The following is a 27,651-nucleotide window of genomic DNA, read 5'->3' as shown; positions in this document are numbered from 1 at the left end:
TTCATTTTTAAGTTCAATGAGAACTGCATATACTGTTTTTACTCTTAAACACTTACTCTTAAAGTGGTTTATACTGTATCAGGGCTGCTAGCCCCAAGAAAGACATGAACATAGAATGGATGGCCTTATCCAACTTCAGTATTATTTCTGTAGTAATGTATATAAAATCCAACCACTGCTTGGGCAACCTTAGGAGAAAGCAAGCCTAAGAGATGAAGACCTTTACACCTTTTAATTATACTGCTACCTTATAAAAATGTGAGGTTCAACATTTGTTTCCCTAAAAGCAAAGCACAAAACAGTCTCCAGTACAGTAACCTAGCTTATAGTTAAGATGTGTTTAAAATGTATGCAGGACCTTTAAGACTAGAACACGTCAAGGAGTTTTTCTGAATTATGTATATTCAAATGATGGTGTTATAATTCAAGCTGAACAACAACAAAATCTTGATAAAACAGGAAATGGGAGAAATAAGAACTGGTTTCTGGACCAAATGTGTACCATCTCACAGTAGAGTGAATCACTGGGAAACGTAGGCATGGAGTAGATAAGCTCCCTGTGAAGAAAACTGCATACAGGAATTCAAAAGAGTTACAGCACACACTCTTTGTTTTTTTGTTTTTTAAATACATAGGCTCAAAAAACTGTTTTATCAGGGTTTTTTTATAGCGCATCTTTTTAAGATAAATTCTCACTTTTCATTCCAGAAAATGTAAGAAACAGTTTGTAAGAATTCATGCAAACATGTTTCTCTAAGGCCATGAACTGGTTTGCTAAGTTGCATTGTTTTATTCAAGTAACAAGCCCTTCTAGAATAAGGGGTCTCTAAAGGAAGCCAATCACCTTCAACTCCAGGGCCTGCACACTTGTAAGGATCTCTTATCACTCTGAAAGCCAAAAGGTAGCATGCTCATTTGAGCATTAGCAATATGGTTTCTATTTACATTTTTAAAAATCTAATGCATGTTAAGTTTTTCTGGCAGATTCTTTTTGTATGTTACAAAGCGAAAAAGCAAAAGCTTAGAGTAAGAATCCTTTTTTCTTAGAAAGGTCAAACAGATACTTCTTGACATCATGTCCTTTACACAATGGCATACTGTTCATATAAAAGGTCTCTTATCCTATAAAAATCTTGACAAAGGCAGCCTTCTAATCCAATGCGTCCAGTTTCCGTCTAGAAACCAAGTAAAAAAAATAAGTTATTTAGCAGATTTTCTATCCATTAATATGCAGACATAATAACCAAAATATATTAACTAGATTGCTCTATGATTGATTAGGAAATGGACTGCTCTGATTCACAGAATATGGATATAATATTCAAGTCATGAATTTTACATAGACACATAAATGTCACAGGATTCAAATAATAAAAATTTACAATAAAATTATATATCACGTCTTTGAGAGTCACTTTTAAAAGCCGTCAAGGTCATCACTATAAATGTGATGTCTTCACTATAAATTACTGATCTCCAGTTTGTAAAATTAATTCAATCAAGAATTACAGAATTCAAAATAACAAAACATCAGGAGCATTTGTTCAATTCAGCCCTTCTTAAAAACACACTTACTCTACGGACTGCTACTTGATTGTTGCAAACGAGTACACCTCCTACGAACTCAGCTTGGATTCCCTCCCTTAAAAGAACTTGTTTGAAGTCCGACAGTCTTGGTTCATTCATAAAAACTGACTGATGTCCAGGAACCTTAGATAAGGTTAAAGGGGAAAGAAGAACTTCAAATAAAACACCAGACACACAGTTGTACTGAATAAAGTGAAATAACACATGATCTCTAAGATATTTCCTATTATCCCCTGAATTCCTTTGACAGATCATTTCAAGACTATAAATCACATTCCAAGTTGTTAGTTTGAATTTTACCTCATTATTTTACATTACAAAGCCCTTCACATTTTCTGAATGTTTCACAATCAATTTTATTAGTCGTGCCTCATAATAACAGAAAGACGTTTGATAATGTTATGCTCTTCACTCCCCCACTTGCCTAAGGGGGTCAACTAGAGTGCGAGTAGGCAGAACTGAACAAAAAATTCATTTTCCAGATCCCAGTCCTTTGTATACAGTTCAGAGGATAATTCTCCTCTGATCCCACTTCCACTTTTCTTCCTCCCTCACAGTGAATGCCGTGGGTTTTAGAATCAGAAAGGCAAGCGGTTCAAGCTAATGCCGCTGCTTTGAATATATTCTCTAGCCATAGAGGACATACGCTTTGAAGTTGCTTTGAAGAGTGCCAGCTTTAGCACAGAGAGAAGAAAGTTCCTAATTCCTCCCCACAATTTTGTTGTACTTGAAGGGAATCCAATGACAGAGGCCGTCTCTCCATTCTTTACTGCATAGAAGGGCCAAAGACATCACTTGACAGTCGTGTCAGACTCTCATAATATAGTTTTAATATTGCTGTAAGTTAAATACCTGAAAGCTCTGCCAGTTAACTAGCTATCTCTTGAGATCATGTAAATAAAATACTAGACTAAAACTATACCTATAGGAAGTAAATGATTTCTAACTGTATCAAAACCAAAAGTGGTTAAGTTGAATCAGTAACACACAAAAATGGAGTACAAGAGTATGACATTCTTAGAAAATTATAAATCTCCTGACTGGAAGCAGGTAGGTGACCCTCACAATCATCAAACTTAATATTTAAAAATCCATACTGAAAAACAAATCATGAAACAATTATGTATCTTATAAGAAGATCTGCTAAAGGTTTCCTTACTATCATTATCATTCTCTAGCCATAGAGGACATACGCACGCACACTGAGACATACCTTGAGTAATTTTTTTAAAAACTCCAAAATTAGCCTATATATGACATATTTTAAATGGTTAAAAACATTTAAAAAAACATTCAAAGGATGAAAAATTAAAGGAGAGAGAGAAGCAGCACATGCTTTTTACCTCATGAGGTGGTAAGGGTTCCAAAGTAGGAATGATCTCACTTTCTTCACCTGTTTCTTTCTCATCGTCTCCAAACAGACTTTTCATGGCCTTCTGCTGTGCTATAACGCTAGAATCTGAAGGAGCGTCCACTTGCATTTCTGAGTCTTCTCCGTCATCCTTTAGTTCTCCTTCTTCTAAAATAACTCCTGTGTCCACTCTGGAAACTCTCATGTCTAAGACACCATCTATCCAAGCTAATTCAGCATCTTTTGCCTTACAAAACTGAAGGGAGCTGACAAGTGAATCTTTTAATCTCACCTAGATATGATGCAAAGGGGAGGGAGAGAAATAAAGCCCACAGAGTATAACTTAACAATTAAATATGATCTATTATCATTTTCTAACTCTAGTACTGTGTATTAAAATTTGAAAATCTTTCATTCATCTGATCTTCACTGTAACTGGTAATGACCTAATGGCCTGTAAAATCATAGGGCCCCTGTCTACTTTCTTAAGTAAAGGTTCTTAACCTTGACTGTACATTGGGACCACACGGCAATTTTTTTTTTTTTTAACATTAATGCCAGGGTCCCACCTCCAGTGATTCTAATATAACTGGTGAGACTAAGGTCAGAACACTGAGCCCCTTGACTCCCCCACAGCTCTCCAGATGTGTAGCCGGGGTGGAGAACCACTGATCAGTCTCAGCCCCTAGGACCTGGTGCTACTTCAGGAGTACTGAATGGCTTAGGGTTTCCTCAATATACCACGCAGTTTCACACCTCCATATTCCTGGAACGCTGCTTCCTCTTGTTCTGCCCAGAATGACGCTGCTGCCTGGTGAATTCCAATCCATTTTTTCCAAACAAATATAGACATCACTCTTGCCTTACCTGAGACCATCTCCTACTACCAGATATGAGTTAATCAAGCCCTCCTCTGTGCCATTCCTGTTTTCTATAGCTGTCTCCATTTTTTTCAATTAGGAATAGAACCTTAACATTTGTGAATTTTTAGAAAACTTCTGAATTCCTTAACACTCTCCATTCCCCTCACCTCTATACTTTCACAAATGTTGTTCCCTCTGCTTAGAACACTTTTTCTCCCTCTCTTTACCACTCTATATACCACCCTGACAACCCATCTAAATAGCCGTCGGGATTCAGCCTAGTTATCCCTTCCTCTGGGAAATTGTTTCTAAACCTCCCAAATTTGGGTTGGAATCTCCCTCTTTATACTCTCATAGCATCCTGTACTTCCTCTATCAGAGGTATAACAGTACGATAAATGCTATTTCCTTGTTACAAGCCCCACAGACTATAAAATCTGCTAGGACAAGGGACCACATTTGTTTCACTCACCACTGTATTCCTAATCTATCTGTCCTAATCTGCAACAAAAAGCACTTATTTCTATGTGGCTCAAAGGCCAGCATACTTACCTGGTAGATATGAGTTTCACTAGTGGCATCGACTGTTTCATGTAGCTTTGGCATGTACACTTTAATATCTTTCCCGCCAAACCCACGGCAGCACTCCGCAAGGTCCTGACTGGCCTCTGGCGGTCCGTGGACAATGACCAGCTGCCGTGGTTTCATCTGGTTGATGATCTTTTTAATGGAATCCCCATCAGAGCGTCCTTCATAGTCTATGTAAGTAACCCTGGCTCTGTAATTAGATGATTATTCAAGCTTACTTTTCTGGTAAGTTAATTCTAAAATTAGGTTTTTAATGGCTTTTATCATCAGGAAAGAAATGTATCAATATGCAGAATGAGGATTTGAGGGATACATGTGTTATATTGTTAATATGTATTGTTGAGCTCTTAGTCATACCCAAGAATGTATACCAGATGATACCACTAGACAAAAAGCCACTTTGCTCTCTGATAACTTTAAAAAATATATTCCAAAATGATCATTTACTGGTGTTAACTGCACTAAATAGAAAGGGAAAAAAAGGTTCACAATTTTTTAAGGCACAGTGGTTATTTTTAAGGCACAGTGGTTATTTTTAAGACACAGTGGTATTTTTAAGACACAGTGGTATTTTTAAGGTGTTAATGCACTCGCAGAGATGTTTGAGTCAAGGAGTTTATTTTATTAAACAAGCGTTTAGAAAAATTGAACTTGGAATTATACAAGCTCACCTGCTACTAGACTTACTAAAAAGACCAGAAAGAATGTTTCTTCACATACATGTACAATTTAAAGTTTAACCCCCTCCTCACCACCAATTCATTTTGGCATTCAAATATCATTAATGAAGGGAAAAAAAACACCATACTTCACAAGAAGAAAAAAATTAAATTTTAAAATAAAAGCACAAACTTACTAGAGGATATTCGGAAGTCTCACTTTTGAAACAATGTAAATTATGTGATTCAAGCGCTTGAAATTTTACCTCGTATTCTATGTTCAAAATGCAACAAGAGCACTTACTTTATTTCTATAGATTCTGTTGTAGAAATACACTTAGTAGGAACATCAGATAAATCCTGATCCATGGGTTCATCTCCATTTGTCAGGCCAGACTCTAATTTGCTTTTTTCTTCTTCAGTAGCTTGAAGTTCTGGCACTAAGAAATCCTCTGGTCTAAATAAAAAGTCTCTAATTAGAAGTAGTAACAAGCAAGCCAATATTATTTAATACATACAACTAATTAGTAGATGGCATAATTTTTAGACTCCTCACATATATCAAGATTCAAATACACATCTGATCCAAAGTCAATGCAACTTCACAATATCAATTATCAGATGACTGCATATATTACGTTCTTCATGACCATCAAGGAGTACACTTTAAAACACACCATGTGGGTGAGTGAAAAGGCCCTACCTAGACACGTCATTAGAAGACCTTAGTGGCTATCATAAGTATTCTTGCAACCTGGCCCTGCATTTGTTTCAGTAATTCTTTTTCTCAATTTCTGTGGTTTCTCTTGTCAATTTCCAGTCCTTATAAATCTCAGATCTCCTTTGGTTTCCTTAAGACACCCACATTATTCCTTCCCTGCCCAATGAAGGCAGATGACTCTCCATTTTTGCACATTACAGAGAAACCTGAGATACAAAATCATTAGCTCCCTCAAAAGCCTTCATCTTTATTTCAACAAACTACTAGCACAACTATTTTCCAATATCAGAGAGAGTTCTACATTAAAATTAAAAAGCAAACTTTTTTTAATGTTCTCTCTAATCTCTATATTGATCATGCCCTACCCCCAAATCCCCTCACACTCCTGAGAATCCAGGCCTCTGTCACCCAACATCTAGATTGCTGCAGGAGCCCAGTATCTCCAACTGTAATCCATATAACAACTGTAGTAGCAACCACTTAAAGTGCATTTACTATGAGTCAGGTTCTACGCTAAGTGCCTTAAAAAGCATAACCTCGTTGTATTCTTACCCCCATTTTTCAGATAAGAAAATTGAAGCTAAAGAGCACTGTCCATATGATAAACAGAGTGGCCATTAATTAAGTGAAATGGTAAGCAAACTCACCAATACGGTTTAGATTGTTAGTTTTTCTCCCTACTATTTTAGAGGGCCAAGTAAACAGTAGAATTTTCCTAATTAAATTCAAGGATGACCTAAGACCATATGCTCAAGATATTTACAAAGAAAGTAAAAGAGAGGGAACTAACTGTGTTGCGGTGGCAAGGGAGAGACAGGAAAGTTTTCCAGTGGTTTGTGAGGCCAGATTCAGCAGCCTGAAAGCTTGGGATGGGAAGGTAGAACCAGGCTGAAGGAAGAACATGGGTAAAGGCATGATATGAAAAAGCTGAGCAGGGGGAAACTGAGAGAAGGCTGGAACCACCAGAGTGGAGAACACACACTGCTGTAAGAGAAATATAGAGAAATATAATAGAAAAGTAGGGAGAAACCAAATTGTGAAAGACAGCGTGCATTATGCTAAGGCAGTTGACATTGACTGATCTTTATTCAAGATAGTAGTGTTTTCAAATCTGTGATTAGAATGTGTGATTTCAGTTGTTTTTCTAATAGTGGGTATAGATTTGGTAGATTTTCTATGGTTCCACTCACACTATCTCCTATTCCTCTTGTAACTAAAACATGTGTGCATCACTACTTGAGACATAACCCATTTCCCAAACTTAACATAACCTTAGCCATCAAAAGTTCTTCCTATCATATGTCCTTCTCCAATGCACATCCTTTACCTCTTTTTAAGTGGGGAGGGCGGGAAAGAGTCTTGATCATCGTTTTAAACATTTCACATACCTAAGTAATAAAACTACCAGTTTTCCTTTATTATTAACTCTCTATATGTTCCTCAACCTTTCTATTTTTACATTTCAAACTACAAGCTGAGATACTCAGAAACTAGGTACATGATGACCAGAAAGACCAAATTCTTTGAGCTAAAATGACAATACAGTTACTACCTCCAATCTGTAAGAAAGAAAAACTTGTTTTGCTCACATACTTGATAATTTCTCCATATTCATCCCATTTAATTCTTTCTTCTGGGGCAGGAAACATAGGATAAGACTTTTTAGCCTGTTTGAAGAAGCTTCCTTTACGACTACCTTCACCTTTCATCATCAGGTCATGCTTAGTCTTATGAGCTGATGGCTGGTCAATATCTTCCTCAACGTCACTCTCATCACTAGAATCTATGTCTGCCCTAAGGGAGTTTGGGAAAAGATAAAGGTCATAAAGTCCCCAAAAGACTTTTAATTAATATTTATAAAATTATTAATAAATTAACATCCACTATTAATTCAATGATAATGATAATATTATTGGATTGATATTTTGTGAAATATAGCATTAACTGCCAGTTAATAAATACATATTAACATTAGCACTGAAAGGATTTAGTATTCTAGCACCACTGGAAAGATGTAATAAAAGTAATAAAGTCAAAAGAAAATTTAAATATTTTCAATTAAACGTTTTTGTCTAGAAATAAGTTATCAAATTACTTATATAAACTTCTAATCTGTCTGAAAACAACTTACTCTTTTGACTGTTCAAGTTTTTTAGCAGCTTCTTTCTTTAGTTTCTCTTTTTCCAAGTATTCTTCAAGTTCCTTCCCTTCAAGTTTCACACGTTTCCTCAACTACAGAAAAATAGCAGATGAAAAGAAATATCAATATTAGGGGGTTAAGGCAGTGGGGTGTGAGATACATCGCATCTCTAAATTGATTCATCATCTTTAAACTAAATTTTCCTCTGAAATTATTCAAGTTTCCATTATGTGCAATTACAGATCCTATTCAGATTAGTACTAAAATTGAGCTGTCACATTTCCAGGATGGGTTTAATTTAAATCAAACTGGCTAAAAATCACCAATCAGGCAAAGAAAATACAGAGAAGTATTTTTATAATTTGGTATAGGTGAGACCTACACATGACATAAAACCCAAAAGAAAACGTGAATAAATACGGTGACAGGGAAAAAAAAAACCTCTGACATTTTAAATCTCATGAAATTTAAAGAAACTGAGAAAATTATTTGCAGCACTATTTGACTATCAGAAGCTACTTTGTCCTAAGAGCTCTTCCAAATCAGTTAAGAAAAAGATGATCAACACATCAAAAAAGAACAAAATGATATATAAGCAATTTATAAAATAAGAAAAATAACTGATAGCCAAAAAAAGATATATAACTTTACTAATGATTTCTGAAAAATTTTTAAACGTAATACCATCTTTTAATTTATGAAATTGGCAATGCTAATTACTAATGGGGAAAGGGTACTTTCATCTGCTCTGGGAAAATTAGTGCAACTATGTCAGAAGGCAGTTTGTCAACATCTAAAACTAAAAATGTGCTTGTCGTTTAACACAGCATTCTACTTCTAGGAATTTATCCTACTGAAATGATCACACAAACATGAAGAAAAAAAGTACATGGCAGCAATGTTTGTAATAGTAAAAAACTGGACATAACTTTAAAATCCATCAACATGGAATGATTAAATCAGTAGTTCCCAAACTTTTTGATCTCTTTTAGACTCTTAAAAATTACTGAGAACCTCAAAAGAATTTTTGGGTTTTGTGGGTTATATTTATTAATATTTACCATATCAGAAATAAAAACTGAGAGATTTAAAAAATATTTATCTGTTCATTAAAAAGTAATAAAACCATTCATTACATGTTAACATTAACATCATTTTTTACAAAAGATAATTATAGTTTCCAAAGCAAAAAAAATTAGTAAGATGTATGGCATTATTTTACATTTCCGCAAGTCTCTTTAATATCTAGCTCAATAGAAGACAGCTGGATTCTCACATCTGCTTCTGCATTCAATCTCTTGCAATATATTGTTTTGGTTAAAGTATATGAAGAAAATCCAGCCTCACACAGATGAAGAGTTGGAAAAAATTTTTAAATAGCCTTTTCATGAATATTCTTCTTTGATATTACATTAAAACTCAAAAAGTGGTAGTTTCTTAAAGGTTAGTTGTAATGTGGAATCTGTAACCATACCGATAACTTTTGTACTCTGTTACTAAAATTTACTGATTTATCTTACACTTTGACTGGATCTTTTATTTGTACATTATTTTGCAACTTCATGGATTAGTTATTTGGAAAATACTAGTTCACTAAGTTACACAGATCTTACAAATATTGACAATATTTTTAAAAATCACATTTGCAAATACCACTGCCAATCTCATCAGAAAAGTCTTTTAAGTTGTCAGTCTCACAGTGATGGGCATAAGTTTTCCAGAATTCTAATTTTCACTTGAAAGTTTCAATTTTATCAGACTGAGGCAAGAAATGCTGTCAATTGTTTTCCTTAGATCCACAAGCTCAATTATTTATTTTTGGGAAAATATTTGCCAAATAGCCAAGTCTGAATAACTATGTCATTACTTCAAGTAAAACCAGTGTTTCAGGAAAAAAAAAGTGGCTAGTTTAACTCAACAACTCAAACGATTACACAAGCGGTTTTCTTCAGGACAAACATCATATTTCAGTATGCAACACAAGTGCTTTTGTATATTTCACATCTTGGCACTCAGATTATTAAAAAAAACCTTTTTACTAAAAGGATTTAATTAAGTTAATAACTTTTACTGCTTCATCAAGGACATTCTTAAGTGAAACTGACTTTTTTGAACTACAAGTGTGTGGTAATGAAAAATGCAGTGATTAATACAGTTTGGTGCCACTGCCCTGATTTATGCTAAGGCACCAGCACTTTACCCACCATTGCTTTCATTCGTCAATATAAATGTAGACACAGTAAAAGGCAAATAACATCTTAATATTATCATGAAAAACAGTCTGTGGACTCCATGAAAGCGTCTCAGGTAGTCCCCAGGGGTCCTTGCACCATACTTTTGGGAACCACTGGATTAAATAATCAAAGTACATATACATAATGTATTATTAAAGAATTATTAAAAAGAATTCATTCACTTATTCAAAAACATTTGAAAGTTTATCAATACCAAGTATTGAATAAAGTAAATCTGTATCTACTTTCACTGTTCAAAAATATGTGGGTAATTTGGCCCCATTTCTTTTTTTAAAAAATCATATAGATATTTGTATGTGAATAGAAAAAAAAAAATCTAGAACATATATGCTTCAAAAATATCAAGTCATGACAACTAAATGCAATGTGTAATCCTGGATGGGATTCCGAACAAAAAAGGAAAGGGTAATTATAAAGGACATTGTTGGAGCATTCACCAAAAGTCAAGTGGACTCAGTGGATGAAATGGTAGTATCATATCGGTGCTTATTTCCTTATTTCAACGGATGTATTATACAACAGTTTTGCAGGAGAGTCCTTGTTTCTAGGTAATACACACTGCTGTGTTTAGAGGTAATGATGGAATATCTGCAGCTTACTTTCAAAAAAATATCTAATATTGTGTCTATATGTATAAAAAGAAGTCATAAGGCAAATCCAGTAAAATGTTGACAATTGGGAAATCTGGGTATACTATTTTTTTATAACTTTTCTGTTAACATTGAACTTATTTTAAAACAAAAAGCAACAAAAAAAATTAAACCAAAATCAAGTGTTTCTACTATATAGGATGAAAGAGTGATTTACATGTTACACCTGGCATCCCACATTTGCTTACTTGGAAATAAGTTCAATTTAGAAAAGTGTCATTATTTTCCTGTAGTACACAGTCTCAGCAATTTACACAGATCTCTATCTTAACCACAAATAAACTTTGACAGAACATGTACCCCATGATTTAGTTTATGCCTGTTGCTATAATCAATTTTACTCTCCATCTTATTTTTCATTTAAGATAGCTAAAATTAATGGCTATATTCAAAAACAGATTTCTAGAATAATCAACCCTAAGATGTTTTTCTCCCTAGTCCGTCACTGTGTTACCTCCAAGTTATTGCTTTTTCCTAATCAAATTTACTCCAATTCATTAATCCTTATTCATTTACTGTTTTTGCTCTTCTTAAATGAGTAAGATTTGACTCTAGAGAGTGATAAATGTAGATGAAAAAATACCATACATAGTAAACTCTTATCTAACATGATAAGAAATCTGGTTTATTGCCTATTCACCTATTTGGTCATTCATGAATTCAACCAACACATTTATTGAGGACCTTCAATGTACCAAGCACTGTTCTGGGTGCTAGGGATATAAAAAAACAAGATCCCTTTCTCATGGAACTTGTATTCTAGTTGGTAGTAGGAAAAGGAAGACAACAAACAAAGGAAAATATCAGGTAGTAATGAGAGCTAGGAAAAATAAAGTAATGTGATGGGTTGAACTAACTGAGTAAGTAGACTGGTAGTCAGAGAAGCCCTACCTGAGGAGGTGACCTTTAAACTGAGACTTGAATGACAAGGAGTGACCAAGTGCAAAGCTGGGAAGGAACATCAGAGGCAGGAGACCCTGATGTAGTGAAGCAGTGTAGAGCATAAAGAAAGTAGAATGAGATATGGTCAGAAACGTGGGCGGAGATCAGATCAGTGGGATCTTGAAAGCCCAGGTAAGGAGTCTGAATTTTATTCAAAGAGTAGAAGGAAGCCACCTGAGGGTTTAAGCAAGGGAATGACATGAAATGATGAATTTTTAAAAGATGCCTTTGGGAGTTGTTCAATGGGTATAGAACTTTTTGCAAGATGAAAAGTTCTAGAGATCTGTTGTACACCAATGTTCATATAGTTAACACTGCTGTGCTGGACCCTTAAAAATGGTTCAGATGGTAAATTTAACGTTATGTGGCTTTACCGCAATAAAATGAGAGACAGAGACAGAATGAAAGGGAAAGATATGTCTTTGGCCGCTATGAGAAGAAAGGATTAAGGGAGTATAAAAGTAAAAACAGCGAAACCAATTAGAAAACCACCGCACAGTCCAGGCAACACCACTTAGCACGGGCTAGGATGACTGGGAGCGGAGATGGAGAAAAGTAGACAGATTTAGGATATAGCTGGAGGTTGAGTCAATAGGACTTGCTGCTGGATTGGATATGGGTAGTGAGAGGAAAGTAAGGAACTGAAAATAAATTTTAATAATCTGTGCACTAGAAGCCTGGATAGTGGTTACCCTTGGAAGGATAGGATCAGCAAGGGGGCGTCTCGGGCACTGGTAACAGTCTGCTTCTTGATCTGGGTATAAGCTGGACAGGTGTGTTCAATTTGTGAAAATTCATCACGCTGTACACTTACAATATGAAAACTTTTCAGTATACATTACACTTCAATGAACATTTTTTAAATTTCTGTATTTGGGGCTTGAATAAATATGTGGAAAGCACTGCTAGTCCATGACATGAGGGAGACTCAGAGAAGAACAAGTTTGGGAATAGAGGAGGAATAGTAAAAATTATTTTGGATGTCACCAAGTAGAGGGAAAAGGTGATTGATCATGGAGAGAAAAAGAATAACTACAGAAGAAATACCCCTAACAAGGTGAGAGGGCAAAGAACCCTAGACATATGGGGCTTCCCTGGTGGCGCAGTGGTTGGCAGTCCGCCTGCCAATGCAGGGGACACGGGTTCGAGCCCTGGTCTGGGAGGATCCCACATGCCGCACAGCAACTATGCCCATGCGCCACAACTACCAAGCCTCCGCTCTAGAGCCCGCGAGCCACAACTACTGAGCCCATGCACCACAACTGCTGAAGCCCGCGCGCCTAGAGCCCGTGCCCTGCCACGAGAGAAGCCACCACAATGAGAAGCCCACGCACCGCAACGAAGAGTAGCCCCCGCTCACCGCAACTAGAGAAAGCCTGTGCACAGCAATAAAGACCCAACACAGCCAGAAGATGGAACAATGATGATTAGCAGAAGTGGTGAGGTTCATGAATTGAAAGTCCCAATGGGACCAAAGAATTGTCGGCATGAGCGTACTAGAGAAAGTCAGCTATGAGACCAGAGTAGGATGCTTGTGGGAGAGATCTGGAGATCATAACGAGGTTAAAGGTATGACCATGGGAGTGGACAGCATGATCATGGGAAGGGATGGCTGAGGTGGAGTGGAGGAAAAGATCATTAAGAAATAAGGTGTCAAGGAACTGAGAGGGCCAAGAAACTGGATAAATCATACATATGGATGCTAAAGTCATCAAGAATAGAGTCCTGAGTATGAGTGCACTGGAAGACTGTGAACCAGGGTCTAAAGTCACCGATGAACAACAGAGAATGACCAAGAGATCAGTGTCTGAAACAAGGAGGGGTCAGTGTATTTTCAAGTCTGACGGCATGAACTACAGAGGGAAGAGAAATGGCTTGAAAGCTGCAACACAGAACAAGGATACCTACCCCGCCCAAAGTACACGAAGCATGAAAGAGAAGGCTACAGGAAAAAGAAATCATTAGGAAATAGCCAGATTTCAATTACAGGAAGGATGTGAAAGGAATTTTTCAAAGAGTGAATAAGAATACAGCATATATGCATACTCTCTGGGTATGGTTCCAGAGGGTACCATGGAAGGGTTCAATACTGAGAGTTTCCAATTAAGGAGCTCTGAAATGTATTCTATTAAAGCCTCTCTACTGTTAGATAAAAATCCTGAAACAACTTCAAGATTTATTTTGGGTCACTGTTATAAACATCTTGTATAAAGTACCCCCAAACAATTTTAAGATAAGGTTCATGGACTTCCATGGCAGTCCAGTGGTTAAGACTCCGTGCTTCCACTGCAAGGGGCGTGGGTTCAATCCCTGGTCAGGGAACTAAGATTTCACACGGCACACAGTGCAGCCAAAAAAGAAAAAAGATAAAGTTCACATACAAGCACTTACCTCTATTTCTGTAATTTTTTCAGAAGGATTATCAATTAGGAAACGTGCTAAAGTCCCAGGAGTAGTTCTGTAAGTTAGAATGATCGAGTTTTTAGGGTCCTGGCACCACTGAATAAAGAGATCCCTTGAAAATCCACATTCCAGGTCGGGCTGGCTGGCAAGTACCACTTTAGGGCTAGGTACTCGAGCCAAGTCAGAAAGACCATGACATAGAGAGAGATGACGAAACTGAAATGGATTATTTCTTTTGTCTTCAAAACATCTCATCAATTTATCACTCATCCATTCTACCTAATATGGGGGGAAAAGGTGAAAATAATTAGAAAATACTGTATTATAACCTCAATGTATCCTACAATAGTCAAGGAGTTCAAGTTCCATCTTGTTTAAAGTCTTTTTTCCACCAATGGTTGCTTATATTTGTACCATGTTAATAAGCAGCTTATTGTCTGTTTCTATTCCCCATCAGATCTTCCCAGACCACTGTTCATCCCTAGAAATCTAATTCTGCATTATGTTTCAGTTATAAGTCACCTTAAATCTTATTCAGAAGACAGTATATAAGTTCTAAATGAATATCTTACCCCAGACATTGCTATTGCAAGAGAAAGAACTTATCCAAAAGGAAGAGAAAAACAGATTCTAACAATTACATATCCTATGAAGTAGGTTCTATTTTTGCCCTCATTTTACAGATTGTGATACTAAGCATTAGAGAACCAAGTTGCCCAATCTGTAAAATGGGGACAAAAACAGAACCTACTTCATAGGATATACAAGGATTAAATGAAATAATACACAAAGTGTACAGAACAGTAAGTGGTTGATTTTTAGTTTTTATCATCATCATCATCATTACCAACATTATTATCATCAACCCCAAGAGAAAAAGAAAATCCAAAGGGCAATTAACACATTGTTTTCCATTAGCCCAATCTCTGTAGCAAACATCTTTATTACAAATGATAACAGGAAAACAAACCTGGGACTTAGAAAACTCCACCACATTATAACTGACATTATTTAGGAGTGCCAATGAGTAAACACCCAATCCTGCATCTTTAGTTCTCCAAATTTGATCAAGGAGTTGAGCAAGTTCCAAAACTCTGCCTGCAGTGTCCACTGCTATTAACACATTTCCATCACCTCGAAGTGTTTCCAGGACATTTGCTAGAAAACAAGAACGTAAAATCCTTATAGAACATAACAATACTTTGCTATAAAATTAAAGATAACTTTATCTCCATGTTTTTACTATAAAGACTATAGTTTATAAGCATGCCACTAACTCTCGATTTTTTTTTTCATTGAAAAATTATAAATCGGTGGTTTCCAACCCTTTCACCCATAGTACACATAGAAAATGACATTTGTATAGTATACTGGGAAAATTGGGTGAATAGGGCAAATGCAATCAGCCTTGGGTTTCCAGGTCACTCTGGTCTCACCTGCCTACCTCAATGAACTTCATTATAAAACATAATTCCCAAATTTATACACACACATTTATAGTTTAGATTAATACATACATGTTTTGTATGTATGTATGCCTGTAGAATAAAAGATAAATAATATTCCCTCTTCCAATAAAAGACTTTCTAGATGAAAGTCTGTTTGGAAATATTTAGTCAAATCAAACTCTAGCAAAAACAAACAAACAACAAAAAAATACCAAGAATTGAAAACCTTCTTAAAGTTAGAGTAACACAGTTTATAAGTCATACTTTTTAAGTAGAAAAATGAAGGCAGTGGTATCAAACATGTTGAAAGTGGAATCCAATTTTCCCTGTTGAACTCCCATGCAGCTTACAAAAAAAGAATGTAAGGTAATAGGGCTCAAGCCAAAGCAGAAGCAACCAGGGATGGCCCAGATACATCTCTTTACAATCAAGACTACTAGATTAGAGCATAAAACACCCAAACACCAAAATCAGCAGACTATTTGCACCCTCATTTACCTCCTTTGTTCATTTTTCTTTTAGAGTGTAAATGTTTTTCTAGTAGATTTATACAAGATCTTTATATATTTTGATGTTCCCTAGACATATACCAGTGAGAGCTAGCTATGTGCTGAATGGCAGGAAGAAACCAATCTTTATACCCATCCCACAGAAGTTAAATTCAAACCAACTAAAGCATCTTTTTGTAAAAATATTGATATGGTCACATAATATTTTTTCAAAAATACTAGAGTTAGCCAATCTCATATGACAAGAAAAATGTCAAACAGAACAGAATAAACAGTAATTCATACTACCATGCACTTCCACAGCTCTGTACAAAGGACAGTATGCAATACATACTCAGAAGTTGCTCGTCTCTTTGTTTTCTCCTGGGCTGCACATACGTAGCATTAAATGAATCTGTGATAAGTAGAGAGGGTCTGCTTAGCATTTCCAGGGAACATCCATTTAAGTGGCTATAACAAAGTTGAAGAAGAGGAATACTTTATATCATTTCAAATAAACAATAGCTTTTCTTACCTAAAAAATAACTTCTTTTATAAGGTTTTTTCCTTTTCTAACTACAAAAGTATACATGTTCCTTGATAAGAAAATCTGGTAAATTCAAAAAAGGAAAATTAAGCTCTTCCAGAGTACCATCACTCAAAAGATAATCAATATATTTTGGGGTATTATCTTCTAAGAACATAAATAAATTTTTCTATGCGTATATAGGTATATGTGTTTTACAAAGGTGATATCCCATGTATATGATTATATACTCAGCTCTATATCCTAGTTTTCTCCCATGACATTAAAATCATTTTCTAAATCTGATTTTTAACAATTATAAAAGCTTTCTGTTGCGTTTGTACAATATTTATTTGGTCATTTCCCTTTATTGATATTTAGGTTACTTTTTTTTTTGCCATTATAAATAATCTGTCAAAGAAAACTTTTGCAAAAAGCTTCAATTGCATTTCTAGTTGTTTCTTTAGGACACATTCCTAGAAATGTATTTACTAGAATATATGATATTGCTAAATGGCTTTCCAGAAAGGTTTAACCTTTTTCAGAAAGCTCTCCCTTTTCCAGAAAGGTTCAACCAGAAAGAATGACCAACTCACTAAATATTTCCCAGAAAAATACTACCATTTAAAAACAATTTTAACAGTATTTAATTTAAAAAATCATTATCATTTAAATTTTCTCTTTTTTGACTTTATAACTTTTGTCCATTTTGCAACTAGGATCTTTTTGATTGATTAATACCTGGTCTTATACATAAGTCTTTGCTCAACTTGATGTAAATATTTTCCCTCGTTTATAGGTCTTTAATTTAGTTTGTTTCAGACATTTTAAACCTGTATGTAATCAAATCTAGCAGTCTTCCTTTGCAACTTGGTCCACTGCCTCTCTGCTTACAAAGTCTTTTCCAAATCAAGAGATCAGACTCACCAATACTGTTTCATTTTCTATTTAATTCTAATCCACCTGAAATTTATTTTATTATGCGGTAAAAAAAGACACAAACCAAGTTTCTTCCCAAAATGTCTGAATACCATTTATTCAAATACCCATCTTTCCTCATTAACCTGTGATTACAAGAGCCTAAAATTCAACTTGTTAGTCTTAAATATTTCTTAATAAGATACAAAAGATCTTGAGGATACTGTAATCTAATATAGAATAGCTATGTACTTGATGTACAGAAATTACAAAAGAAGCCAAAACAATTTTATAGAAATGTTGTTAAGTACGAAATGAAGTTTTAAAATTAAACTACTGTGTCCCCTTTTAAAGGGAGTCTGACTTTAAATATAGTTATATTAGATGGTATTAATGACTTTATCAAAAACAAAAAACCCAAAAAAACCCCACCTGCAAAGTTCCTCTAAATAGCAGGTCAAGAACATATAAAATATTATTTGTTGTACAAAAATTAATCTCCTTTGCAACATCTCCAGAGAGATATCTGTTTTATAGAGTGGATATTTGCATGTAAATTTCAAAACAATGTCTTTTATCTCATATCAACCTTTTTCCCTTACAATGCAAATAACTTTGAAAACATTCACTGTTTGGTGTTTTTAAATTGCTCTGGATTTCTAGTTAAAAGAATAACTTTGTTTCTAATTTTCCCTCCAAAGAATGAAATAATACGAATTGCATTTCCATTAGCTTTTGTCTTGATATACCTACATCTCCCTCTTGTGGTTGAAGTCAACTGCATAAACAATTTCTTCTTCTCCATCTTTGACTATTTTCCATATTGTTCCACCTATCATATGACCAGCTGGCAGAGGTGTGATAGACAAGCCATGTCCTTTACCTATGTCAACAAGATAATGACAGTACTCAGATTTCTTTTTACAACCCTAAAGAAAGGTTATTTATTTTTAGCTATTTTTAAATAGGTAACATATGCAATGATACAAAATTCAAAAGTAAAAAGGCATACAGTGAAATGCAAGTCTCACCCGCCTGTCCCCCAGCTACCCCATACCTTCATGCAGGCACTCTTGTCATTTTATTATATATTCTTGCAGATATATTTGTGCTGATAAATAGAAGGCTAGAGATTGCCATTACTATTTAATAACTTCGTATGAACTAATAGATTTTAATATTTCTATTGTCCACATAATTATCAAGTGTTTCCATCTTCGCTAACCTCTAAATTGACAATTCTTATCTCATTATGGTAAAGAATGTATCGTACAGAAAACAAGTACAAGCAAAACTGTTAAGACCATTGTTACTTGCTGGCTAATCTTCAGAGTCCATTTTGTGCCATTTTTTCATATTTATGGGTTCAAATTTATGAAAATGTTTTAATACAATTCTCTCTATAGATGAAAAATGTATACTTAATATATGACTTCCTGACCTAATTAAATGACAATTTTCTTTTAATGTTCAATTCTAGAATTCAGGCATGTGCTACTCTTTGCTGCCATAGCACTTCATTTACTTCAATCACTACATTTAGTCATCTGAGCTACTCAACCTACATCTGATCTACTGTCCTCAACCTAACTGTGAGCTCTTAGGAAGAGAATCTGGCCACATCTACCTTTGTGCTCTATATACAGTAAACACTAAATAAGTCTTTCCCAAATTAAATGTGAAAAGGCCTGAGCTGTTACATTTTGTTCGAATTTAGTCTGGAATATTTCAAAATTCAAGTGACTTCGGGGAATTTCACAGTTCCCTATGAAAAAATGCTAATTTTTATTCTTCAGACAATAGTGCCTATAATTTTTATGACAAATTCCCCTTGTACTTTTCAGTAGTTTAAACCCATTAGTCCAATTATTTGCTACTGGAAACATGTTTTACCTTTCAAATTCACAATCTGAGAGAATTTTAACTGCTGTATTTTATCAAAGGCTGCATCCACATCATCTAGTGTAAAGAGTGTAAAATCTTCTGTATTGTGTCGGGACTAAAAGAACAACACAAATAAAAGGTTAAAAATGCTCACTGCAGGAGTGTTAAAAATTTTTTTTCAATTGCTTAAATTACCTGATAAAGATCATACATGAACATCTGCCCCATTTTATAAACAGGAATGGTTGCATAGATAGCACAGTTCAGACCCAACTTTCCGACAGCATATGGAAGGGCGCCAAGATGGAGAGGATCGGGGTGAGACAACAGTACTGCATCAATCTGGTGAACATGCCTAGAACACAATCAAAATGACTGTTTCTCAGTCTTGTTCCCAAGGGTAAAGGCAGAATACTCAAAATTAATTTGCCAGTTCTGATTCCTCTCAGTACTCTGAATCGAAGACTATGCTGGGGTAAAAGAGAAAAACTAAGAGCTAAAATTATGTTACCTATGAATTTCAACTATTACTACCGCTGTCCTACATAGAGATCAAAATTATGGTATAAGTTGCACGTAAATATATAGTGTCTAGACACATTTTTTTAAAAAAAGGAAAAAGAAAGGGAAACAGTAGACACCACACATCAGCTGATTTCAAGTGGCTATCTTGTACACTATTAATTTAAGTTCAAGAACTCAGCTTAGAATTTAAGAAATTGTTAAGGAAAGGATATTTAAAAGGCCACATATTTATTATGGATTTTTGTCTCAGCTTTTTAGCATGGTGACTGACAGTATATTCATTTAGTAAAACTTCAATTAGTCAATGAATAATATGTTCTCATCAACAAAAAAATAAGAAAAAAATTTTTTGCAACAAGTTCTAAGTGTTTTAAATGTTTAAGTCCTGGTTCCTTCCATAATTAGTACAGTACTGCTAACGTAACTAAATTTTTCTTTGATGGATTAGTATCCTTTTGTATCTCACTGTCTTTATTCTAAGCACCAGTTCTCAAATTGAATCAAATGATAACAGGAATTGCATCAAAAGATAATAGAAAATAAGCTAATGTGATTTGACTGCAGAACTTTTACAAGGAAGGTTTTTCCTCTCTTCAAATTCTTATAAACTTAATCTTACTCTTTTTCTAAAATTAGGGTGCAAAAATTTCGACTTGAGTTCCATCGGCCAAGTAACAATTAACTTAATTTTTCGCTGAATTTCAATAAACACAGCTTGAGTCAATCAAAACTACACAAATAAAAACAGTCATTATTTGGCTCTTCGGCATAAGTAAAACTAAATATTTTACTATCAACTAAATTAGAGCAAAAAAGCAAACACTGTGTAACATCAAAATGGTATAACAGCGTAAAAAAGAGAAGTTGATTTACTAAAAGTGTGGAAATAGTAACAGTAACTTACTTCCTCAGGGAATCTATGATATCCATAGAAAAGTGCTCATCCCAGCCACAGTCCAGTAAAAATCTAAACTCATCGACTTGGAGAAGATAGCAAAGAGCAGACTCTTCCTGGACCCCAGAAAGGGTAGTTAATTTGATAATAGACGTCATTTTTTCGGTCCAATAACAACAATTCAAAAGGTTCTTTCAATAGAAATAAAAACACAGTTAAACATAAAAGTCATTTTAAAGACCTATTTCCATCATTGCTAAGTGTAAAGGTACAAACATAATCTTACACACTCCTGTTTACAAACAGTCCTTCAGTGGCTCTCCAGTGTGGTTTAATGAAAAGTAGTAGATTTTGGAATCAGACAGACCCATATTTGAATCTACTCCTATGTGGTTCTGGGCAAGTTAATTAACTTTTCCTCACTTATGTATCCTAGTCTATAAATCATGAGTATTAATATATACATAAAAAGGATGTTGGAAGATTTCAAATAATGTGTAAATTACCTAGAATGGAGGCTACTAAGTTCCTCAATAAGTAAATGTAGACTAAATTAGTGAACTTATTCTTCACGGTAAATTTGTTCCTCCTTTATTTTGCTCTGTGATGGCAGTAATTACACTGTATTACAGTTATTAGTTTATGGGTCTTTCTCTACTAGTAGACCAGTGGTCCTTAAATAAAGGGACCCCCCCCCCGAGAATCTGATGAAGCGCTAAGGACCTTTCCTTCTCCCCCCAGTCCTTAAAAAAAGACGAAAAGGCCCATATACATGTAAAAAATCATGTATTTTTCAGGGAGTTTAATGTTAAGAACTCTTGCACTGGAATGTGAGCAACTGAAAAAGAGGTAGTACCTTACGTTTGTAATTCCTAAAAGAGAACCTGACACATAGTAGGTGCTCAACACATACTTGATAGAATATAGTCAGGATGCCTACTACATATTTCAAGAAGATACAACATGAACACATGTATTGGAATTTAGGACCTAGAATTTGTGTGCTATTAAACAGATGTTATTAAAAACATTGATTAGCAAAGTACAACTCTACAGCAACATTTCAGATCTCAGCTTTAGCCTTTCCTGGCTAACTACGCAAGTAAGAGAGGTCACTGCATATCTCACGATCCCTCGCCATCTGCCCAAGGTCATCTCAACAAACTAAGATAAACTGCCCACCTTTCTTAACGGGCTGTCAGGGGGCTAATCCTGCCATATCTCCCATCCTTGTTTACCTCGGTCACAGCCAAAGATCCAAGACTCCTAGGTTATGCATCATCACTGATGTGCACATCTAACTGGACCCAATCCACTACCTCTTCTCCCTCCGAAACCCTTTCAGTATGCCCTCTGGAACTAGTGCACTCACCTGGACTTCAACCTCTTCTCTGAACATTCTCCTCACCTGCACATCTTCATAGAAACCTAGTTTCTCCTGCAGGCTTCTCAAGAGGCCTTCTTTCCTCTTGTACTCCCTGACCTCCAAAGCAAGAAGGATGTGCTCCTTCCTCCTCACTGCAGCTTCCAACCTGTCTTCTCCTTCCTCCTCAAAATACTCCAGTCCCATTGAAGGTCACGCTGCCCAGCCAGCTCACTGTGAGCCTTTCCTATTCTTATTGTTGGCATCTATTAATCTGACCTCACTCACTGAGGACTTTAGTTCCTGACTCAGTCTTCCTCTGAGTAGCTTCAATACTGACCTCTTAGTTCCTTGACTTTCTCAACTCCAATAATCTTCATTTCACTTCAGCTACCCACCACCACAGTCACAACCGTGACCTTATCATGACAAATAAGCTGCAGCACTTTCAAAATATCACCTTCAACTATCTCCCTCTCTCACTCCCACCTTCCTTACTCTAGAATTCCCACTGCAAAAATCCTTTAGCCTCACTGGTATCTCTAATCCACTGACTACTTTTTCACCGTCCATGACCCCCTCCTGTCTCCACTCATGTCTTACCATCAATCCGTGATCCATCATGATTATTTTGCAAACACTCTCAAGTATCTTGCTGCTCTAGTCCTCCTTTGTACAAGCCTGGCAAAATCCCAACCCTCATTGACTCCAATCACTCACTTTGTCTATTCCAGCAGCTCAATGTTGCCAGAAGGGGAAAAAAAAACAATCACAAAACTATGCTATTTGCTCTTCAAATTCATGGCCAAAGATCTCAAACAGGCACTATGTCCTACCTATCAATCTGATTTTTCTTAGTAGGTTGACTTTCCATCTCTGAGACCATCATTTCACATCTCCTCTTCTCTGCTCAAGTATCACGCACCCTTCTCTCCACCCTACTGTCTGTTGATAATCTCACCTCATTCCTCAGTTATAAAATAAAAGTAATCAGACAGTAACCCCTCATTTTCCAAATACCGTATCTGTTAACCTATCTGCATGTATACTGTTGTGTCTCCTATCATAAGGAACAAATAGCTCAGCTCTCATCCAAGGCCAATCCCCTGTATGTGCTCTGAATCCCACTCTCATTTCTCTTCTAAAGATAACTTCTTCAATCATCCCCTCCTTCTCCTGTATCATCAACATATCACTGATGTACCATTCCTATTAGAATACAAAGATACTCTAGAATTTCCCAACTTAAAAGAACCCTCTCTTAATTCTCCAATCCCCTGCAACTGCTTCATCATTTCTACGCTCCCCTTTCACAGCAAAATTTCTCAGAATATTTGTCCACAGATGTGTCTCCACTTTCTCACCTCCCATTCACACTACTAAATCTGACATCTTTCTCTACCCTATCACTACAAGAGCTTTCATCAAGGTCACTGACAAACCTCTATACAACTGAAGCCAATAGACATTTCTGTGGTCCCAAATTACTGGAAATCGTAGCAGCAATCAACAAAATTAACGGCTCCATCCTCCCAGAAACACCTTCCTCTTCTCCTCTGTCAACCCTCTCCTGGTTTTCTTTATATCTAACTGGCCATTCCTCACTCTCCTTAGTTAATTCCTCTTTCTCCCCATAACCTCTAAATGAGGCAGTGCTTTTCAGCAGGACTTTCTTTTCTCTTTTCTCTCTAGGTGATCTTACCCGATCTCACAGCTTTAAGACCATCTGGCCTCTGATGGCATCATCCTTGATTCCTTCCTTAACTTGCTGCTCACATCCAATCCATCAGTAAGTCCTGCATTTTTACTTCTATTGTATTTCTCAAGTATAATAATTTCTCAAGTATTTCATTCTATCTCCACTATCACCAAGATCTTAACTAGTTTGAGTTATTATTTTCCCTGCCTCAAATTTATTCTCTCAGAAACATTTTCTGACCACCCTAAAGTCCATCCCCACCTCAGTTACATCCTATGACGTGTATTTTCCTCAAAATACTTAGTGCCCACCTGCACTTGCTGCTTATTTACTGACTCACTTTGTCCATCCCCTTCTCTCCTCTTAACCTCCACACCAGAATAAGGACTCCATGAAAGTAGAGACTTGGTCTATTTTGATCATAGTTATATTCCAACACCCCACGGTGCCTAACACATAGTGGTGGTCAGTAAATGCTTCTTAAATGAATAAATGAAGATGGCTGGCATTAAATGAGCTTAGTGCTGTTACCACACCATTAACAGCTACCTATTTACATGTATTTCCTCTGGCTTGGGAGAGCTCTCTGAATGCAGGACTAGGTTTGATCTATTTTTGTATCCTTACTATTTTAACACATGTCTTACACGTAGTGGTTGTTTAACAAATAGTTACTGAAACAAATAAGTTAAAATTTAAAATATATTGACTTAGGGACTTTCCTGGTGGTCCAGTGGTTAAGAATCCGCCTTCCAATGCAAGGAACGCAGGTTCAATCCCTGGTCGGGGAACTAACATCCCACATGCCACGGGGCAACTAAGCCTGCGTGCCGCTAACTACTGAGCCCACGTGCCACAACTAGAGAGAAGCCTGTGCGCTCTGGAGCTCGCGCACCCCAACTAGAGAAGCCTGCGCCCGTCCGCGCACCACAACAAAGATCCTGTGTGCTGCAACTAAGACCTGACGCAGTCAAATTAATTAATTAATTAATTAATTAATTAATTAATTTTAAAAAATATATTGGCTTGGTGTGTTCCTATTTGTAAGGTATGAGAAATACAAATACTAATTCTCTATCTGATGAAAAATATTTATAAATACAGTTTTGGATAGGACTTGAATCTCCCTGCCAAAAAGCTCCCTGTACCACAATTATATTAATGGCCTAAGAGAAACTTTTCCTACTCAAATCTACCTTACCCCCCCACTTTCTTTATTTAGAGTATGAAGTGAAAGTACAAAGTTTCTTGCAGGTAGAACTGAATGAGTTCATGTTAAAACTTTTTTGCAGACAGACCCAGATTTCAATAGATGAAAAGATTTTTATTACAATTGCTTATAATATAATAAAGCTGTATCTTTATTAGACAGTCTTTACTTACTGGTATCTTAGTCGTATATAGGATGAAACACCATGAATTCAAAGAAAGAGTTCTTTAAAATCTAAAAAATAAAGAAATAAGAGTCTCATGAATGCGGTATAATGATTTACTTCTGTTTTTAATTACGGTATTTAATGTCTGTGTCTTGCCCTAAGGTGAAGACCGTGAGGCGAGGCATGCAGGATCTTAGTTCCCTGACCAGGGATGGAACCAGTGCCCCCTGCAGTGGAAGTGCAGAGTCTTGACCACTGGACCACCAGGGAAGTCCCTATATGGTTCTTTTTTAAAAAAAATAAATTTGTCATAATTTTAGGAAGCCTAAACTTACATAAAAAAATAGGACTAAGATAATAAAAGACAAAAATAAATAACATGAAATTGGCTCTAATCAGGGGCTGAAATATGTGGCTTAGGAAATAAGATTTAAAAAACTGTCATTAGCTTATGTTATTGAGAATCAGAAAAGAGGTGGGATCATAAATTATTCCATTGGTAAGGACTGGTAGGCCGTGGGCAGAAAGAGACAAAGAGAAAAAGTTATTCAAAACAGGGGAATAACATGATCAAAGGCATAAAACAAAAACTTAGAGTACCAGTGACAAAACTAGCCTGGCACACTTTCATATAAGCAAAAAATGAAAGAAAAGTCCTAATGAATAGAAAAGGGCCAGCTAATGAAAGGCCTTAGAAACTTTGGACCCAGTTCTAATTGTTGAACAGAGAACAGGCAACAGAGAGACATTTTAAGATCACTTATCAAGTAAGATGACGTGATACAGGTAGTTCTGTATTTTAGAAAAACTAGCTGAAATACATGATTAGATAAAGAAGATAGAGAAAGCAGGGAGATAAAAAAGGAGAGTATTTAGGTATTTAGCAGCACACTTCCTCCTTTCAACTTTGCTGGTTCTATTTTGAGACTAAATTTCTTTAGACGCAAATGTACCTTATAACTCTTATGACATGACTTCTTAATTGTTATCTAAATAACCAAGGCTTGAAACACTCCTTGTTTTATTCCTTCCTTTACTTCTTGAACAGACTGTTACCAACTCCTGATTATTTCCCCCTGAGAATGCCTTGTACCTTTATCATTCCCTTTCCATTCCTACTGGAAGTACCTTAATACAGGGCCTCATTACCTTACATTTGGGTTTCTGTTTCTTTGCCTCCAGCCTTTCCTTCCTTCATCTCAACGTATACCTTACTACCAGATTAATCTTCCAAAACACCCCTGCACATAGGATCCCTTGCTCAGAAATCTCTGAAGGCCTCCTACTGCTTGAAAAAGCAGAACCTGAATGCCTTAACTGGCAATGGAGGGAGCCAGCAAGCTGCTCTGACATCACCGTTGACTATCATCATTTTAAGGCCCAGCTCAAATCCCACCTCCTCACTAATCCCTCTATCATTAGTCTAGACTAGAACAGCTCTGTCCAACAAAAATATCATGCAAGCCAGAAATGTAATTAAAAAATTTTTTCACAGCCACATTGAAGTTTCACAGGTGAAATTACTTTTATTTAACCCAGTATATCCAAAATATTATCATCTCAACATGTAATCATTAAAGAAATTATTGAGGTTTTTTTTTGGTACTGAGCCTTCAAAATCTAGTGTGTATTTTATAAATATAGCACATCACAATTCAAACTAACCACACTTTCAAGTGTGCAATAGCGACATGTAGTTAGAGGCTACTGTAATAGCAGAGATTTCTAGACTCTAAAATCAATGCTTTGGACTGTAGAGCATTGTGCTTTGCAACTCCTAAAGTGCAAGTTGGCACCATACTATTTTTAGGTACATGTCTTAGGCTTTATTTAATGGTATCACCAACCACTTAGTCTCCCAGACTAAAAATTCTGAAGTCACCCTCTTAGCACCAAATTGGCTGCCACCAGTTGAATCCTATTTGACATTTCAGAAATGTCTGTCTGACATCCTTTACTATCCTGCCTCAAAGGAGGCATTCATTACCTTACCTGAATGATTGCAATTTCCTCTCATCTAGTTTTCCTGTTCCAAGTTGATCTTCCACACAGCTATCAGAGAGACCACCCTAAAAAACAAATATCCTCATGCCCCTTCCTTGTGCAAAGCAGTCATTGACTTCCGGCTAAATACTGAATAAAATCTAAACACCTTCCTTGGAAAGCAAGGTCCTTCACAAGTTTACCTCAATCTCCCTGTTCCTTCACCAAGCGCCCTTATACTGCATGCTCAAGCGCATTCATTCTCCCGCTCTCCCTAAGCACGCCAAAACTTCTCAAGTCTCCGCATCTCTGTACTGCAGCCAGGGATGACCTTCTCCTGAGCTTAGTACATTCCTTTTGACCCTTCGTGACCCAGCTCAAATATTT

The 27,651-nt window shown here is 36.0% G+C and overlaps 1 protein-coding gene across 1 annotated transcript; it reads right to left on the bottom strand.

Moving 5' to 3' along the window:
- Nucleotides 1-767: 767 nt before the first annotated feature.
- On the bottom strand, nucleotides 768-27,366 carry CPSF2 (cleavage and polyadenylation specific factor 2). The gene is made up of 16 exons (XM_061182819.1): nucleotides 27,274-27,366; nucleotides 25,289-25,349; nucleotides 20,853-21,034; nucleotides 19,619-19,778; nucleotides 19,433-19,538; nucleotides 18,293-18,422; nucleotides 16,451-16,566; nucleotides 15,130-15,317; nucleotides 14,148-14,438; nucleotides 7,901-8,001; nucleotides 7,363-7,563; nucleotides 5,353-5,505; nucleotides 4,354-4,579; nucleotides 2,931-3,230; nucleotides 1,576-1,710; nucleotides 768-1,175 (listed from the first exon to the last, which is right to left on the bottom strand). The coding sequence occupies exons 3-16, from the start codon at nucleotides 20,999-21,001 to the stop codon at nucleotides 1,083-1,085; spliced, it is 2,349 nt and encodes a 782-aa protein (XP_061038802.1). The 5' UTR covers nucleotides 21,002-21,034; nucleotides 25,289-25,349; nucleotides 27,274-27,366; the 3' UTR covers nucleotides 768-1,082.
- Nucleotides 27,367-27,651: the final 285 nt, after the last annotated feature.

This window comes from Eubalaena glacialis, chromosome 2 (genome assembly GCF_028564815.1).
Source record: "Eubalaena glacialis isolate mEubGla1 chromosome 2, mEubGla1.1.hap2.+ XY, whole genome shotgun sequence".
In the NCBI taxonomy this organism is placed as follows: domain Eukaryota; kingdom Metazoa; phylum Chordata; class Mammalia; order Artiodactyla; family Balaenidae; genus Eubalaena; species Eubalaena glacialis.
The sequence above is the reverse complement of the archived record's forward strand: the minus strand, read 5'-3'. Positions and strand labels throughout refer to the sequence as shown.

Bases quoted from the DNA above. Each gene is read 5' to 3' on its own strand.
- CPSF2 (XM_061182819.1), bottom strand. From the start codon at position 21,001: ATGACGTCTATTATCAAATTAACTACCCTTTCTGGGGTCCAGGAAGAG. The intron at 8,002-14,147 runs GTAAGTGCTTGT...ATTTTTCTGTAG, and splicing joins AAAAAATTACAGAAATAGAG to TTGAGGAAACGTGTGAAACT. The intron at 1,176-1,575 runs GTAAGTGTGTTT...CTTGGTTTCTAG, and splicing joins ATCAAGTAGCAGTCCGTAGA to ACGGAAACTGGACGCATTGG.